Source organism: Sprattus sprattus, assembly GCF_963457725.1.
Source record: "Sprattus sprattus genome assembly, chromosome: 1".
In the NCBI taxonomy this organism is placed as follows: domain Eukaryota; kingdom Metazoa; phylum Chordata; class Actinopteri; order Clupeiformes; family Clupeidae; genus Sprattus; species Sprattus sprattus.
Genome location: NC_137920.1, coordinates 76,678,577 through 76,698,509, shown reverse-complemented (window position 1 = coordinate 76,698,509; position 19,933 = coordinate 76,678,577). Strand labels below are relative to the sequence as shown.

Here is a 19,933-nt window from a genome sequence, read left to right as displayed (position 1 = left end):
GTTCCACGTGCCATCATTTTTCTCATTTCTAAAGAGCCTCACTGTCATGGTCATGACAAGCGGGATCTAGGACAACCCAGAGAGCTGCTGATTCTGGCCTGCATGTGGTGTGAATGTATCCAATCCAGTGAGTTTAGCCAATCAGGGCCAGATCTGGTGTGAGTGTAGCCAATCAGGGCCAGATCTGGTGTGAGTGTAGCCAATCAGGGCCAGATCTGGTGTGAGTGTAGCCAATCAGGGCCAGATCTGGTGTGAATGTAGCCAATCAGGGCCAGATCTGGTAAGAGTAAAGCAGAGCAGGGAGCAGGGACACAAGGAGCAGTCTGACTTACACTGGTGTACCAGGAGGTAAAGAGTAAAGCAGTGTGGCTTTCTCTCTCCCTGACGGCTTCAGAGAGCTACTAGAGGTATGCTAGTTGGACCAGATGCTAACACCTTTGAGAGTCCAGAATTTAGACCTTGGGGCTTTTGGGCTACAACTTGCACCTCTGCTCTTAATAATGTAGCAGGTTTGATCCAAGGGCATGCGTCTCACAACAATGGTTAAAGGAACTGGATTAGCAGGTCTGGCACGTGGTGGCCTAGAGGCAGACCAGTGTTGCAGCCTCGGGGATCTCAGAGCAGCACTCACTACAGAGGCCCATTCACTCGTCCAATTCACCTTTGACTTCATTGCAAAAGCACTATTGTAGGGGGGAGCTGTGGCGCAAGCGGCAGCAGCCCTATACCATTAATGGGTTGGAATACCCATGGAGACCCGGTTCGAGTCCGACTTGCGGTCATTTCCCAATCAATCTCCCGAATCTTTCTCCAGCTCACTTCCTGTCTCTCTCTACTATCGTGTCCGATTAAAGGCATAAAAGCCCAAAAATAAATCTTAAAAAAAAAAAGCACTATTGTAAAGATGTCAGACTGCATAATAAGATGTGTATGCAGTAAAAACTACATCACCCAAAAGCCAAACGGTTTTACAAGAACTTGGCATCAAGCGACCCCTCCAAAAGCCGCTGCAACAGCGGGAGAACAATAACAGGATATTGTGAACGTTTTGTATGCCAGGCCGCTAACCCTGGGTTTGTTGAACCCAAACTGGCAGCACTTCTGAATAGGAATCAGTTGGGAGACCCAGCGCCAGTGTGCCAAGAACAACCCAAAAGCCGGCGGTTTGCATAAAAATTCAGGAAACTGAAACTCTTGGGTTTACGGCCTCTCTGCCTCTCAGGCTGGCGTGAGTGACAAGACTCATGTTTGATCCGTTTGAAATCTCATAAATGCAAAATGAGCCTGGACGTGATCCTTTTACACCACCAAGACATACGGGTTGTGAAACATGTCGTGATTCACACAGGTGCTGTGGTTCATGAGATTACTTGAGGTTAGTTACCACGGGCCCAGGTGCAGGCTATTATGACGGTCAGTGGCGTAAGGCGTTCATTTTACAGGCCTGTTCCCTTTTTTCTTTTTTTCATGTTTGTAACTGCTGTCGCCGCCACCACACCCCCTCTCCCCGCACACATATTCTGCCTACATCATGGTTCAGTCTAATTTTTTCGCTGAACATAGCTATACATCATTATTTTTGGCAAAGCGACTGACATAAATATGTCTATGGGCCCCGGCTACGGGCCCCCAAGACCCACGGGCCCAGGTGCTACCGCACCTGCTGCACCCCCTATAGTTACGCCCCTGAGTACAGTGTGTGCTGTGGTTCTGGAGGTTCTGTGCGGAGTACAGTGTGTGTGTGTGTGTGTGTGTGTGTGTTAGTGTGAGTGTGTGTGTGTGTGTGTGTGCTGTGGTTCTGGAGGTTCTGTCGAGGAACAGTGTGTGTGTGTGTGTGTGTGTGTGTGTGTTAGTGTGAGTGTGTGTGTGTCTGTGTGTGTGTGTGTCTGTGTGTGTGTGTGCGCCTGTGTGTGTGTGTGTGTGTGTGTGTGTGTGTGTGTGTGGTGTGTGTGTGTGTGTGTGTGTGTGTGTGTGTGTGCCTGTGTGTGTGTGTGCTGTGTTGTTTTGGAGCTGAAGCAAGAGAGTACAACCTTTCACGGCGCCGCACGACTGAACAGAAACAGAATGTTTAGCATCGGGATCCACCCTGCTGTTCGTCTTCTTCACTTCAACTACTGTCTCTCTACGATGCTTAAATTCTTCAACTATTCCTGCAAAAAAAAAAATCCTGGTATCTATACACTTCAACCATTAGCAGAAGGTGGACTTTGGAGTTGAAAGCATTCTGTCATTCTATAAATACCACAGTATGGGGCCGAGCCCTTTCAGAGCATGGACACACCTGCTGATTGCCCAACATGACTCAAAACACGGACACACCTGCTGATTGCCCAACATGACTCAAAACATGGACACACCTGCTGATTGCCCAACATGGCCTCAAACAAAGCCATCTGGAAAGCCATCTCTCCAGGACACACTCATCTCCACTCCCACTTCAGCTTCGCCTCAATCAGTCTATGCAGCAACATGGCCAGGAAGCCTGCCTCTGAAGACTACATTACCCCCACATCCTGATGCTCCTGACCCTCATAACCCTAACATTACCCCCACATCCTGATGCTCCTGACCCTCATAACCCTAACATTATTCCCACATCCTGATGCCCATGACCCTCATTACCCTTACATTCAGGGACGGGTACAGGAATTTTGAGTGGCAGTTGCTCCGCCGCTGCCACGCCCCCGTCCCCTGACCGCATATTTTGCCAATATCATTTTGAACTCTCACTAACCGCAGCTGCCACGCCCCCGTCATCTGATTGCATATTTTGCCAACATCACTTTAAACTCTCACTTAGCGCCACTGCCACGCCCCCGTCCCCTGGACGCCTATTCCGCGATAATTTTATCTAGGCATACATGAAGTTCTGCAGCCGTAGTACTATTTTTAAAATATATATATATATTTCCTTCGGAGGGGCATCTTCAGTCGAGGAGGGCAAACGGGCAGTTGCCCGAGCAACCTTAGCCCCCTCCTGTGCACGTCCCTGCTTACATTACCCCCACATCCTGATGCCCCTGACCCTCAGGGTCTGCCCCTCTCAGCTGCAGCTGCTTCCACACACACACACACACACACACACACACTGCTCCAGTAATAACCCCTCACACCTACTACAAAGGAACTGGAGTCTGACCCACTTCCTGTTTCAACAGGGCAAGGACCGGGCCTGTTGATCAACTCTGTGTCCCTTTAAACTTTGCCCTATCCTTGGTTGACGCACAAATGAGTTCAATGCAAACACACACACACACACACACACACACACACACACACACACACACAGGGTGTTATCTCTGAGGGCTCTCCCCACAGCTGTGATCAGCCAATCACAACCCAATAGCTGCAGTATATTGGTTGCATTAAGGTGAGGTCTACTGCATATAAAGTTCAAAGTTAAGTTAGAGTAAGTTGGTTCAAAATGTGCTAACAAAGACATCTTAATGTGTCTTAAAGAGCCCAAGGGCTGTGTTCCAGCTTCATAGAGTATCCTATGGTACACACACAACAGAGATAGCCTTCTATAGTTGCCCTGCTAGAGCCAGGGAAAGCCAAGAGAAGCTCATAGTCAGGGCCTGAGCCTCCAGGATGTGGACACAAACCCACAGGTGATGGGCTGAACAGAGCAGGAAGAGAGGGAGGGGGTGGGGTTTTTATTTCACAGCTCAGAGTGCAACAGGGGTCAGTGGGTACAGGGCTGCAGTCTAGCGGCTGGAAGATGGATGTAGCGTAGCGTAGCGCGTGCAACCATCATGTGAAGATCACAGGGGCCTCACATCAGACAATGATCCTGTGACTCACAGCTGATGGATGGCCAGAGAGAGGGAAAACATCTTCTTCCCTGGACTTTGGAGTGATAAAAGCAGGTCAGGGTGTGCCAGTGGCCAGATGGAGGCATCTCTATGGAAACGTGTGGTTCTTAACCTTATTGGAGGTACTGAACCCTGCAAGCTTCATTAGTGCATTCACCGAACCCTTCGTAATTGGAAAAATAAAATATGATTTCTTCAAAACATATGTATATATAAAAACGGCCCAGCATTGCTGGTGTGAACTGGGCTATACTGTGTGTGTCTTGACCCCTGCCGAACCCCTGAGAGTGACTCAACGAACCCCTGGGGTTCGATCGAACCCAGGTTAAGAACCACTGCTCTGGAACGTGTGGACTACAAGCCTCTTAACTCAGACTCAAACAACACCACTGGCCCAATGAACTACAAAAAAACAACATCTGTGGACGCATGTGATCTCAAAGAATTGTAAAAGGGAAAGGTTAATGTAGTGCACTTAGGATGCAGTAAATCCTAACCACAAAAGCCTCCTACGCGATCCTATCCTAAGTATGAGTGAACATTTTAGCACCCTTTTTGGGTGGCATAGCATGTTTCTTCTTCACAGAAATGGCACACACACACACAAACTGCAGAGGCATGCAGCTGGTTCTCAGCGGTTCATTCTCAGGTCACCTCATGTAGTGGATGTTGCACAACCAGAAGTTCCCACTTAAAGAGTCCAGCTTCTCGGTTTGAGTGTCCTTGAACAAAACAGTACACCACTAATTGCAAAACTGTAAATCAGGCCTTACACTGACGTCCGTATGCTATGTTCAAAGATTGAAACACAAACCACTCTCTGGAGTAGGAGTCTCAGAGTATTAATATAAACTCAGGAGTGTCACAACAGGAACGGCCGCGCCAATCTATATTATTAAACGGCTCTTCAGAATGTTCCAAAAAGTACGGTTGATTTGAATGGGCCATCCCAACGTTCGCAGGTCCGATATTTCTTGATAATGACCGCTGCGAAAAGATAATGACCGCCGTCATTGGGGACGGGTTTTGTGTTTCTAATTCACATCTTTAATAACTCTCCTCTTCTCTCTGTCTGTCTCTGCGCGTCGGGGTGCTGTTCGCCCCGTCGGGATTTATTTTTGGATAATGACCTCCGGACAATACATTATCCCTTACTTAATGGAGTGTGCTTACCATTACCTGCTTAGATATGACTTCAGTGAGTATTATAAACATGAGCTCTCCCTCAGCGGTTGGATGCTCACTTTCAGTAAATGTAATTAAGGACATGATAAAGGAGCAGAAGGAACCGAGAGGCTGGAGGTAACCTACATCTCCTAACAGGGCTGGCTATCTTTAGCGCTGCGCCGTGGGTATTATGTGAAAATGTGTCACCGCTTTTCACGGCACTCTGGCAGAAAATGGTCCAGCTTAGTAAGTCTCACGGTTAACCGTGGGCGGAGGAGGGCCCTATCTAAGACCAAAATTAGGTCCCATGTGGGATATTGTCACTCAGCAATGTTATGATCACCCATCAGCACTTTGTGCCTAACAGTGATGGCTTGGTTTCTGATAACTGAACGGATGCCAATGATAGTGTTTAGAGAGAGCATAGAGTTGGTTTCTGATAACTGAACGGATGCCAATGATAGTGTTTAGAGAGAGCATAGAGTTGGTTTCTGAAAACTGAACGGATGCCAATGATAGTGTTTAGAGAGAGCATAGAGTTGGTTTCTGATAACTGAACGGATGCCAATGATAGTGTTTAGAGAGAGCATAGAGTTGGTTTCTGATAACTGAACGGATGCCAATGATAGTGTTTAGAGAGAGCATAGAGTTGGTTTCTGATAACTGAACGGATGCCAATGATAGTGTTTAGAGAGAGCATAGAGTTGGTTTCTGATAACTGAACGGATGCCAATGATAGTGTTTAGAGAGAGCATAGAGTTGGTTTCTGATAACTGAACGGATGCCAATGATAGTGTTTAGAGAGAGCATAGAGTTGGTTTCTGATAACTGAACGGATGCCAATGATAGTGTTTAGAGAGAGCATAGAGTTGGTTTCTGATAACTGAACGGATGCCAATGATAGTGTTTAGAGAGAGCATAGAGTTGGTTTCTGATAACTGAACGGATGCCAATGATAGTGTTTAGAGAGAGCATAGAGTTGGTTTCTGATAACTGAACGGATGCCAATGATAGTGTTTAGAGAGTGTATGGAGTTGGTTTCTGATAACTGAACGGATGCCAATGATAGTGTTTAGAGAGAGCATAGAGTTGGTTTCTGATAACTGAACGGATGCCAATGATAGTGTTTAGAGAGTGTATGGAGTTGGTTTCTGATAACTGAACGGATGCCAATGATAGTGTTTAGAGAGAGCATAGAGTTGGTTTCTGATAACTGAACGGATGCCAATGATAGTGTTTAGAGAGAGCATAGAGTTGGTTTCTGATAACTGAACGGATGCCAATGATAGTGTTTAGAGAGAGCATAGAGTTGGTTTCTGATAACTGAACGGATGCCAATGATAGTGTTTAGAGAGAGCATAGAGTTGGTTTCTGATAACTGAACGGATGCCAATGATAGTGTTTAGAGAGAGCATAGAGTTGGTTTCTGATAACTGAACGGATGCCAATGATAGTGTTTAGAGAGAGCATAGAGTTGGTTTCTGATAACTGAACGGATGCCAATGATAGTGTTTAGAGAGAGCATAGAGTTGGTTTCTGATAACTGAACGGATGCCAATGATAGTGTTTAGAGAGTGTATGGAGTTGGTTTCTGATAACTGAACGGATGCCAATGATAGTGTTTAGAGAGAGCATGGAGTTGGTTTCTGATAACTGAACGGATGCCAATGATAGTGTTTAGAGAGAGCATAGAGTTGGTTTCTGATAACTGAACGGATGCCAATGATAGTGTTTAGAGAGAGCATAGAGTTGGTTTCTGATAACTGAACGGATGCCAATGATAGTGTTTAGAGAGAGCATAGAGTTGGTTTCTGATAACTGAACGGATGCCAATGATAGTGTTTAGAGAGAGCATAGAGTTGGTTTCTGATAACTGAACGGATGCCAATGATAGTGTTTAGAGAGAGCATAGAGTTGGTTTCTGATAACTGAACGGATGCCAATGATAGTGTTTAGAGAGAGCATAGAGTTGGTTTCTGATAACTGAACGGATGCCAATGATAGTGTTTAGAGAGAGCATAGAGTTGGTTTCTGATAACTGAACGGATGCCAATGATAGTGTTTAGAGAGAGCATAGAGTTGGTTTCTGATAACTGAACGGATGCCAATGATAGTGTTTAGAGAGAGCATAGAGTTGGTTTCTGATAACTGAACGGATGCCAATGATAGTGTTTAGAGAGAGCATAGAGTTGGTTTCTGATAACTGAACGGATGCCAATGATAGTGTTTAGAGAGTGTATGGAGTTGGTTTCTGATAACTGAACGGATGCCAATGATAGTGTTTAGAGAGAGCATAGAGTTGGTTTCTGATAACTGAACGGATGCCAATGATAGTGTTTAGAGAGTGTATGGCGTTGCCTCAGGAATCTGTTGAAACGTACTGTTTCAGAAACAGAGCTGTGCAGAGACGGGAAAAAAGCTAGAGCTTGTTACATCATTATCAGGTTCAAATATTTACGTTCTTTCAAAAGAATTAAATGTATGGACAACATAGCCTAGATGCGTTTTATCTAATGCCAGCTGATATCCCAAAATAGTATGGTGTGCAAATCTCAAACAGAATTCTTTCCTTGTAGATGGTATATTTGGACCTTTGGATCAGTGAATATATCACCAATACTGAGAACATTCTTTTCTGTGCCTTGATGAGTGGAATGTCACATTATGTCACTGGAATGTAGAGTTACTCACTGAACATTCTACCAAAAGAATGTCACTATGTGAAACATTCTCGTCCCTCCCTCTCTCTCTCTCTCCCTCTCTCTCTCTCTTATTCTCATTCTCTGTCATTCTGAAAGGAGATACTGAGGGATACTGATCTGAGAACAGCTGGGAAAGGGTTAAAGCGCCAGGTGAAACCAAATGAGGAGGACATTCAACACTGATTGCACCACTAGTTCCTCCTGTGACGAACAAAGCCCCATTGACAGGGTAAAGACTGTGAGGCAGGTAGAGGGGAGGGAGTCTCTCACACAACCTCTATGGTGACACTTCTTTACAAAGGTGCATCTCTGTTCAACATCACTGGTGTACTTCTCCGACATTCACAAATGTGAAAAAACACTCGTACTCTACAACGTTTTAGCTAACGATCTTTGCCATGAATACAATAACATGAGCTTTAAAAAAAAAAAAAACACTCTCCCCATGACTTACTAAGCGAGAGGTCACCAGCATAAAACTAACAAGAAGCTCTCCTCTAATGATGGTCTTAATAAATTAGTTCTGATGGTTCTTTTGAACTGCAATGACACAGACTATGACCTCAGTCAATTAACCCACAGCAAGAGAGCTGGCAATGGTTGTTAACTCAAGTGACGGAGAAGCAATTAAGATCTGCCTGCTGTCCCCTTCCACATGTATGAGACACGCCATTACTGCACTTACAACACTTCAGAATGTCATTGAGCATTCTTTATTTCCAGGCATACAGAGAGGACAATTCATTTGGACACATGTCAAGTCTTTTGCCCCTACAGTAATTAAAGGGTAATACAAAGGCACCCACCGTCGTTGAAGGCACACACAGTCACTGAAAGTACACACACTCACTAAAGGCACACAGTCACTGAAGGCTCACACAGTCACTGAAAGTTCACACACAGTCACTGAAAGTACACACACTCACTGAAGGCTTACACACAGTCACCGAAAGCTTACACACTGTCACTGAAAGTACACACACTCACTAAAGGCACACACGGTCACTGAAAGTACACACTCACTGAAAGCTCACACACTCACTTAAGGCACACACAGTCACTGAAGGGGCACACAGTCACTAAAGGCACACAGAGTCATCACAGGTTCAATTCAACCCTTTTCCATGGAAATAGACTTTGTGGGAGTGGTCCCATCAGGTAGGTTTGGTTTGGTTTGGTTTGGTACACAACCACATATTGATGTCGCATCCTTGGCTTTGGCCACTGTGGCCTCATACCTCACGACACACACTTCCCTACTCACACTGCAGCATCGCTCATTCATATCACACACTTCCCTACTCACACTGCTGCATCGCTCATTCATATCACACACTTCCCTACTCACACTGCAGCATCGCTCATTCATATCACACACTTCCCTACTCACACTGCAGCATCGCTCATTCATATCACACACTTCCCTACTCACACTGCAGCATCGCTCATTCATATCACACACTTCCCTACTCACACTACTGCAGCATCGCTCATTCATATCACACACTTCCCTACTCACACTACTGCAGCATCGCTCATTCATATCACACACTTCCCTACTCACACTGCTGCATCGCTCATTCATATCACACACTTCCCTACTCACACTGCAGCATCGCTCATTCATATCACACACTTCCCTACTCACACTGCAGCATCGCTCATTCATATCACACACTTCCCTACTCACACTGCAGCATCGCTCATTCATATCACACACTTCCCTACTCACACTACTGCAGCATCGCTCATTCATATCACACACTTCCCTACTCACACTGCAGCATCGCTCATTCATATCACACACTTCCCTACTCACACTGCAGCATAGCTCATTCATATCACACACTTCCCTACTCACACTACTGCAGCATCGCTCATTCATATCACACACTTCCCTACTCACACTGCAGCATCGCTCATTCATATCACACACTTCCCTACTCACACTGCAGCATCGCTCATTCATATCACACACTTCCCTACTCACACTGCAGCATCGCTCATTCATATCACACACTTCCCTACTCACACTGCAGCATCGCTCATTCATATCACACACTTCCCTACTCACACTGCAGCATCGCTCATTCATATCACAGCCTCGCGAGACCACACTGCAGAACACATACTGGCCTGCTTAGTTGGAGCATGCATAATCTCATCATAGTCGCACATACTTACCCCATAGCCTTGCCTGGTCATACTACAGCCTGATATACTCACACCAGTACTAGTATATCACACTGAAGCTTCACAGTCTTTTATGAATACTATTCCATATGCCACAGCTTCCCATACTCACTCAACATACTTGCAACACACAGCCTTGCTTATTCACATCCTAGCTTTGCATGCTTTAAATCACACACAGTCTTGCATACTAATGCTACACCTGAGCCATATTGCAGTCTTGCATACTCACACTACAACCTTACGAACAAACATCAGCCCCTCGCATACTCACATCAGCCCCTCGCATACTCACATCAGCCCCTCGCATACTCACATCAGCCCCTCGCATACTCACATCAGCCCCTCGCATACTCACATCAGCCCTTTGCATACTCACATCAGCCCCTCGCATACTCACATCTTAACCGTGGATGCTTACATCAGCCCCTTGCATACTCACATCAGCCCCTCGCATACTCACATCAGCCCCTCGCATACTCACATCAGCCCCTCGCATACTCACATCAGCCCCTCGCATACTCACATCAGCCCCTTGCATACTAACATCAGCCCCTCGCATACTCACATCAGCCCCTCGAATACTCACATCAGCCCCTCGCATACTCACATCAGCCCCTCGCATACTACCATCAGCCCCTCGCATACTCAAATCAGCCCCTCGCATACTCACATCAGCCCCTCGCATACTCACATCAGCCCCTCGAATACTCACATCAGCCCCTCGCATACTACCATCAGCCCCTCGCATACTCACATCAGCCCCTCGAATACTCACATCAGCCCCTCGCATACTACCATCAGCCCCTTGCATACTCACATCAGCTCCTCGAATACTCACATCAGACCCTAGCATACCCACATCTTAACCGTGCATGCTTACATCACATGCATGCAGCCTTAACACGTCACCCCCTTGCAACACTGCAGTCTTCCACAGCATACTTACATCACACACACACACACACACCATCACACCACTGCCATGCATACTAACTCCCCCCCCCTTAAGTGCGTGAGTGTGAGAGAGTGAAAGAGAGAGAGGGAGGGTATGTGGTGTGATGGATGAGGGAGAGAGAGTGTGTGTGTGAGAGAGCGAGTGTGTGTGAAAGCGAGAGAGAGTGTGTGTGTGTGTGTGTGTGTGTGTGTGTGTGTGTGTGTGTGTGTCTGCCCTTAAGTGCTCACCTCACAGGCCTCTCTGCTGCCTCCCTCGGAGTTCTTCAGCCAGCAGCGGCTCAGCTCGCTCAGCTCCACGATGGGCTGCACCTTCAGACACACCACGTCGCCCGACTGCCGGATCATCTCCACGATCTCGTCCCGGTTCTTGCTCTCCACGTTCTGCCCGTTGATCTCCACCAGGCGGTCCCCCGGCACCAGCCCCAGAGCCAGGTCCTTGCTGCCCGAACCGGGCTCGGCGAAGTGGACCACGCGGCGGTAGACGGAACCGGAGTCGGGCCGGTGGTCCAGCATGGTGGTGCGGCGCAGGGAGAAGCCGAAGTCGCCGGTGTTGCGCCGCTGCAGCTCCAGTTCCCGGGTTTCGGGAACTTTGGGAACCAGCACCGCGGGCAGACGCAGGTCGGCGGAGAACGTCTTTTCTACCAGGTCAGGAATGCGCACGGGCTGACGAGGAGTCTTAGGCGGAGGCTGGGGGTCGAACCCTTTAGCCTCCACCTGGGGCGAAACGGAAGCTGAGTTCTGGCCCGACTGAGAGGTGGACTCTGGCGGACTCTCCTCCTTGCTCCTCTGGGAGAAGGAGAACCGTTTCATGATCTGACCCACCTGGGAGTTCTGCTTGGACAGGCCTCCAAACTTGGCCGCCCGGTCCCGGATAGAGGACCGATTGGGTGCTTCCTGCGAGGCGTCCTTCTTCAGGTCGTCCCTGGAGCTACTGGCGCTCATCTGGCCCGCCGGGCCCTGGGTCGGCCCTCCTGGGCCCTGGACCCGCTCGTAGTCCGCGCTGCTCAGGCTGAGCTCCGTGTTGTTGATCACTTTGATGGGGATGGGGCTGGAGATCTCCAGTTTCCCCTTCGAGTCACGCTTGGACCCCCCTCGGTGGAGGTGGAAGAAGCCCCTTCGCATGCCCATCTCCTCCAAGCTCTTCATCTCGGCCGCAGACATCCTATCCTTTTTGTCCTTCTTCTCCTTCTTCTCCTTCTTCCCCCCATCCTTCTCTGACTTGTCCTTGTCTTTTTTGATCAGATGGAACATGTTTGGAGCTACAAACTGCCCCCTTCACTCTGATGCCTGTGTCTCTGTTCCAGGAGGGCTATCCCCTACAGGGGGCTGGCTGTCAGACGCTACTTCCCATATGGTGTCATTCTATGCCCTGTTGTTTTCTTCCGCATGCTGTGCCATTCCATGAGTACTGTGGCTTTCCTGAGAGACAGAGACCTGTGGACATTAAGGGGGAAAATGCATTGGTGCATTCATTTGTTACATTAAAGATATAGTGTCAGAGGGCCTTTGTGTTCGTTTGGACTAGTCTGGTGCACAGGAGATAACTTTTGAATAATTCAGTACGGATCCTAATAGCCATAGCCATCCTTGCGTTCACGGTCATATAATATGCCTAAGCGCCAGTAAATAAATGTAAAGAAGCCATAAAAAGACAGCTGCATTTGAGATACCACTCTAGCACCTCTGGTGACAATCTTTGCTTCTCTCTAATAAGTGCGTTAAAAAATAAAATAAATTATTATTATTATTATTATTATTAATATCTGCTGTTGTTGGTCAGTGTTGCATAAAAAAAGAGGCCAATCGAACGTGACTTAATTTAACTGAAATCCAAGGTAAAGGAACAACAAAACAGCACCTACAATGCAGCAAAAGGGCAGCATTTCAAGAGAGTATGTAGTGTTTGCCATATCCTAAAGATAGGACAAGATAGGTAAACAACACAGCAGGCATTCCAAGCAGTAGCCTTAATGTCAGGTTCTGGTCAGATGGCACAAAGCCGGATCTGGCTAGTCACTGCATTTCTTTAATTTAAGACTTTTAGTAAGTTCACAGTGCTTTCAGACACCGCAGATTAATGAAGTGTAAATATTGGTTTAATGCCGGTCGCCACCACCCGCAGGTGTTCCCTGAAACCGGAGGCTCTGGGTGTGCTCTGGTAAGACGACATCCACTGCCCCTGCTGTCACAGTGACGTAGAGTAGGCTACGCAGTGGCTCTAACCTCACAGGTAAAAAAAAATAAATGTAGTCCAGGACAACAACCATGGCGTTTTAAGTAAATTAATTTAAACAATCAACTGTCTTTCTTTTTGTTTTGTTTTTAAAGAGTCCGCCTTTTTATATTACAGGATATGCATTGAGAAAAGAGAGATCTGAAACTCCGATGCTCCACTTCAACATTTTAGAGACAGGTTACAGCGCACCACCTGACACTTCCTGAAAACCTCACCTCTCCCCCTACCTATTGTCCTGTTGCTATAATATTGACTATCAAACAGAAAACTAAAGCCTACTTCTTGTTTTTTCCGTTCGAAGAGGACAAACGTAAAGGACGTAAGCACAATATATCATATCCAAGCACGCTCTATCAATATTTGGACATCTGAAAAGTGACGAACACACGCCATAGATGCGAGTTTAGCCCTCTACAAGCGAGCAGCTTCGTAATGAGCACTGTCGACTATCTTGCGTGTTGATCCAATAAAAACGGTTAGCCTGTATTAAACTCTCCTTGTCCCGAAGACACTCTGCATAGGGATGAAATGGGCTACATTGAGGAATAGTTGCTCCATTACACCTGAAAAAGGTTAAACAAGACCCACTGAGACAATAGGACGCGATTAAATGAACTGACACACTGTGGGCAATTGTTATTTCTCTGACAATCCGAGCGGGTTATTGTTGTGTTTGATAGTCCAAAGCTCACTCACTCACAAGGCTCTCTAAGCCTCTTTGCCCTCATTTTTTATCTCACCGGTAACTCCGAGGATATTCAGCCTGAACAACCCTTGTCAATTCAACAAAAGAAAATGTAAAAACTAACGTGCTCACGAAGGTACTTACCACTCAACTAGGTGCTGCGGTGGAGGTGTTTAGAACTCCTTACAAATGTACTGTTTAGAAAGAGAGAGCGCCAGTGGGCTGTTGCAGTTTTTGTACTGTGCTACTTGCCTTGCTTGACGGTTAGTAGGACACTACAAACTATGGCTTTATGGAAGTCGTTTAGCAGTGACCCCTGCTGGAATATCTCTGAAATGCATATACGTTGAGCATTTACTGTATATCTATGCGCATGTAGTTTTAAATTATATAAAAACAATGTAAGGCTGTTAAGCGTCAAACTTTCAGAACTAAAATCAGTTGAAAATACAGGGCATCATGGAAACCAGGCCACATTCTTATGTGGATTGTGAATTAAACACCAGTCAGTTTTAATAGATTGAATTTATTTTTTATTATTGGTCATTATTATTGTGATATTATTTATTATTGATGCCTTTGGACAGGAGGCCCAGTGTAGTCAGTCTAGGCTATGTCCTGAAAAGCATGCACCCTTTATCAGTGGTGTAGTCCAGGGTATACGCAGGTATACAGAGTATACCCACTTATTTTTCTGTCAGCATTGCGTATACCCACTTCTCAAAACAGGGCGTTTATCCTGTGCTGTATGGGCTGCTTAAAAAAATTAGGAGTATACCCACTTCTCAAGGGACCACTACACCACTGCCCTTTATGCTTGAAACCTCTTTTATGATTGTCAATTCAAGTGGTTCAAGCACCACACGAACAGTACAGTACAGTACATACGATTTCACTTCCCACATCTAATGTGTTACTTAACCAGTAAAAACTGCTGTGAAAATATTTCCACACAACAAACTCAAAGAGTTTTACAAATCACTTAACTTGATCCAGTGTGTCTTAAACTGAGACTCCAATGGCTATAAGGAGCTTTGACTGCTCACTATCATCTATTGTACAGAGACAATAGCCGCTGCAACACTGTTTACCTGACTCAGTCAGTTCGCCCCTGGCTAGTGAGGGCTAACAGGTATATCCAGAACCTAAGTAGATGGGGAATCCGGATACAGAGGAATTCTATGGATGTACACAAGGTGAACATTCCTAACATTTCGATTCAAACACTGCAACACTTTCTTACTGGTGGTGTGACTGACAGTAGACATCAACACTCCATGGCTTACCCTGTCCCTGACTGACATTAACAGACAGGGGCTCATAAAAGGCGCTCATGTGTGTTAGATATAACCAGTTGTTAGGTTAATACTGCGTGCTGCTTCAAGAGAGGAGTCACCGGACGAAGCTTCTTATGTAGCAAGATAAGTTTACTTGGTAAATTGTGGTACAATACAGCCGTCAATGCAAATGCAGTCAATAATGATACATCAACATCAAGAGCTGGAGAAGGCCTTCTCTGACTGACTCCTCTCTTAAACCAGCACGCAGTATTAACCTAACAACTGGTTATATCTAATGTTGATCATGATCACAATACAACTAATAGCGATTCAGTATTTCGCTTTTCTGAAGATGGGTGAGTGACCACATTCTCTCATTCGTCCAGATATTCCTTCAGTTTTTCCGAAGGCAAAGATGAGGCATCGTTGCTTGAGCATGAATATTTACTGGGATTTTCCTGCCTGACAGAAAATGTCCCACATAAAACTTGAATCCGTCACATTTTATGTTTTCATGCGTTGTTACTTCAAGAAAACAATAAAAACGAATTAAATAAAAATGTCCCTCATCAGCTTACATCAACTGAAAATGTCTTGGGTTTCTTGTGTCCTTTCCCATTCATTCATTCACACAGCCTCCTCCTCGCCTGAAAACTATATTGGCTCACTACTACTGACATCTAGAAATGTTTCCATTACATACATGTAATAATTGATCTGATGACAGACCCTGGCCGCAGCTCTGTCAAGTACATACTGTATCTAAGATCTGGGAACACTGGCATGAGTGCCTTTTTTTTTTAGCCCTTCTTTCCTTGTTTATTCATATGTAAGGTATGGTTTGTATGTATTGTTTTTTACCATGTGGACCTTAAGCCTGTTATAAAGTTTATATATAAACCCATCTTGTTTTGACACCCCATTTGATCAGCCATACTAAACACGGAGGGTACACAACTACACAAGTTATCATGTCAGACATGTCTTGATTTGAACTCAATTATAGCTGTGTGATGAATTACACGGCCATTTCTAAATATCAAATCTTATCACAACATACTGTGAGTGCCTATAATTGTACATTTCTTTTATGCCGCAAAAGTTGCACAATAATATAAAAATGACACAGCCTACAAGAAGGAACTTCTTTATTTCAGAAGTGCGTTGTCTTTTTCCACAGCATTTCCATGTTTGACTTTTTCAAATATGAATCACTCAAAATTCATCAATTAAAGCAAGGATGTATAAAAGCATTTCAAAATTGATCACCTGTAGTCAATAAAAATGAGAAATGTTATTTACAATGAGGGTTATAGAATTTGACTTGATTTTGAAATGTGGGCATGAAGACACCATCACGGAAATGCCAAATTCAGAAAGAAAGCATATAAATCACTACAAAAGATTACAATATTTAATGAACAGGTATGCTTGCATTGTGTGTCCAGTTGTCTGGTTAGCTCTTCTTGTCAAATTCTTGTAATGTGAAAAGCAAAGAAAGACCTTTTTACAGCATTTTGAAAAAAGCCTCCCAGACCAGTCCTTTTTACAACCAGGATTTTTCACCCCTGCCTAACTTAGCCAGTTTGACCTTGCTGTGCTCCCTCTCGTCCAGGCTCCTCCTGGACGTACACTGCAGCGTGGAGTCCGTCTCGAAGGAGATGGCAGGGGTGTAGGCCGGCACACTGCAGGTCCTCTCCTGCACCATGGAGGACGGGGCCTGCAGGACCACCCGGCTCTGGAGGGAGTGCTTCAGCTGCAGCAGGAGGGGGTTGTGGTCGTAGTAGAGGCCCAGGCGCTCCAGCGGACTCCTGTGCGGCGTGCAGCAGGTGAAGCAGGCGGAGCACAGCACGCGGAAGATGTAGACCCAGCCCAGGTAGTGCAGCTCCACGATGTTGAGGATGAAGCAGCCCAGGCTGATGCTGAACATGAAGTTGAGGAAGATGGTCTTCTCCGTGGCGCGCGAGACGAAGCAGTCCGTTCGATTCGGGCAGGGATACGTCTCGCACCGGAAGAGTTGTGGCACCTCGAAGCCGAACAGGTAGTACTGACCCACCAGGAAGGTGATCTCCATGATGGAGCTGAGCACCACGTGAACCACGTAGATCAGCAGCACCTGGTTGGAGAGCTGGGTGGGGTCCTTCCTCACCACACGACCCCCCCCCTCCTCCAGCAGGCTCTGCTCCACGCTCTCAACCACCGGAGGACCCCAAGCCTCCTCGGAGGCAGAACTGAAGGCAGGTGCGCTGGAGTCTAAGGCGTCGTCCTCCTCCAGTTTCACCTGTGCCGAGAGATCCTCGGAGGGCGGACACCTGGCTATCACCGGCACCTTCTCCACCTCCAGCTTCTCGTCTTTGGCGATCTTGTGCAGCACGTAGACGATGTAGAAGATGGACGGCGTGGAGACGAGGACGATCTGGAAGACCCAGAAGCGGAGATGGGAGACGGGGGCGAAGTTGTCGTAGCAGACGTTGTTGCAGCCGGGCTGGAGGGTGTTGCAGATGAACTTGGACTGCTCGTCGCTGTACACGGCGTCGCCCACCAGCGCCACCAGCAGGATGCGGAAGATCAACAGCACCGTTAGCCAGATCTTACCGATGACGGTCGAGTGGTTCTGCACCTCCGTTAGGAAGCGGCCAAGAATGGACCAGTCTCCCATTCCTTAGCCTGTGTGCAGATTCAAAGAGACAGTGGCTGCAGATGTTGACGCTAACACAATACAAGAGCCACTTATGAGGATGTCCTCAGTACAGAAATGACTTTGAAGCTTTTAGTGGGTTGTATTACTTTATTTGTTATAAGATGGTATCCTCATGTTTATGGTACATTACTATGGGAAGTATACTAATGATACCCTGGATAGGTAGAGTATATGACCCAAATGACCCATTTAGCAACAAGTAGCCTTTAGAGGTGGAGCTTAGAGTTCTGATGACTGCTAGGTGTCCACTGATTAAGTACTCTACAAAGACATCTCACAGTAATGTAATTATCCTCATCTGTGTAGAAGACGTATATACTTTTCTCATTTTTATTATACTGATAAATAAAATAACTTTAGTTTTCTTTAGTTTAGTTATCTTTATTTTTTATTTGACTAAAAATCCTTAGTAACCTACATGGTGACAGTGTTCAACAAACTTCTTCCATATTTAATTGTAAACATGTCTTTGCACAATCTGTTCAGTCAAACGTTTTGGAAAAAAAAAGTCTGCTTTCCATAACACATACATAGTTAAAAAGTAGATCCCACCATCCCAACATTTTTAATTCAGTCTAACTACTGTGGAAACACTCACCTTTGTTGAATAAGTTCCGGTCCGATCCAAATGTGGACAAAAGCCAAACCACACCATCTGCATAACTATATTTAATGATGAAAAACAGACCTGGGTACTGCGGAGTCTATGCCACTGGATGTGGGGAGAATGGGCTGACCACACATATTCATTCCCTCATTCTATCTGATCTACTGATTGCACACTGTATGAGAACAAAGGCTGTCAATGTACAGTAGGACAAAGATGTCGAATGGGGGGCACCTTTTTTAGAACAACTAACAGTCAAGCGGAGTTCAAAGAACGAGCTGGAAAATGACTACAATACTGATTTAAAATAGATTTTTGTTTGCTATAGAGGTAACATAAATATGAAGTACAGTTTGCCATTCAATAGTGTGTTTATCTAGAATAGATCAAAGAAGCCTGTTGAGTTGTATTATGAGTAAGACCAACATGAAATCATGTCCATGTGTGAAACCAGGTTTCTTCTTTCTGATGCTTGTGTCTTCCAATTATATCAGAAACCTAAAGTGCCTTTCTTTAAGGCCATACAATGACTTTCCTGTAGTGTAATAATGACTTTGTTTGTGGTATTGGCCTATAAATCAATAGTGTTGACAAATTGCAAAAAGAATACTGCAGCACATCAACACTTAAACGTGCAAAATGGTGACACAAACCATTGGATGAATGAACATTCATTTTCAGAGTGCATCGACCTCAAAGTGCATTCAGTGTTTGCATTTCGGCCTATGACAACACCAGCATTCTCTATGAGTTAAATGAGATAGAGACAGAGAGTAAAATGTAGTGGTTGCTGAGATCTGAGACTGCCTGTAGGTGAAATGACAGTCATTGATTGAGTTTATGTGGGTCATGAAAATGATTTTCTACCGGCCTACTACTTCACTATATTTCTTTAATTGACTTATTTTTCAAACGCATATGCTTCATTTCAAGGCAAGTAGCAAGTTGATTTCCACATCATGTAGTCAGTGTTTGTGTAGGTAATGATGAAATAATGCATAACTACAATATATAATCGAGGTTAACGCTAAAGCTATCCCCTTAAAAATAACATTAGGTAGGCTAATACAATGGCATAATTTAGACCTGCTCTGTGTAGCAGTCATATGAGTGTTTCTAAATCTGTCACTCGGTCATAATTATGAAACACGATGTACGAAATAGATGTTGTTTTATAAGGAGATGGAATCCTTATGTGCTAACTTCGAAGTGGGCCGATGTGGAATTTCCAGCCTCTTGTATGTGAAGTTGGAGGCCTCGTGGCTTTAAGGATTACACAGATGTTATTGCCATGGAAAATGGATTTAACTCTTGCGAAGTTTATTTCGTAGGCTAAATCACTCGTCTTGACAGAACAGCGATTTTGCACAAAATCAGCCGAACTCTGATATTGCAAAACAGGAAAGGTCGGGTTGTACTGCAAAACATGTGCCTATGTAATTCAAGAATACCCCGCGACAGCAGCAGGCAATTGATCAAGTTCTTGCCATTTTTCGAATACCCCCTAAGGTACTACAGAATGCAAATCAAAGGGATTGCTTGGTTTTCGTGAAAGCAATTTTTTAATAAATTATTAACATTCTGGTTACA

At 45.4% G+C, this 19,933-nt stretch overlaps 1 protein-coding gene across 1 annotated transcript; it reads right to left on the bottom strand.

Moving 5' to 3' along the window:
• Positions 1-16,581: 16,581 nt before the first annotated feature.
• On the bottom strand, positions 16,582-17,694 carry LOC308360649 (gap junction delta-2 protein-like; the record flags this gene model as incomplete). Its single annotated transcript, XM_080832684.1, has 1 exon — positions 16,582-17,694. The coding sequence occupies one exon, from the start codon at positions 17,692-17,694 to the stop codon at positions 16,582-16,584; it is 1,113 nt and encodes a 370-aa protein (XP_080688810.1).
• Positions 17,695-19,933: the final 2,239 nt, after the last annotated feature.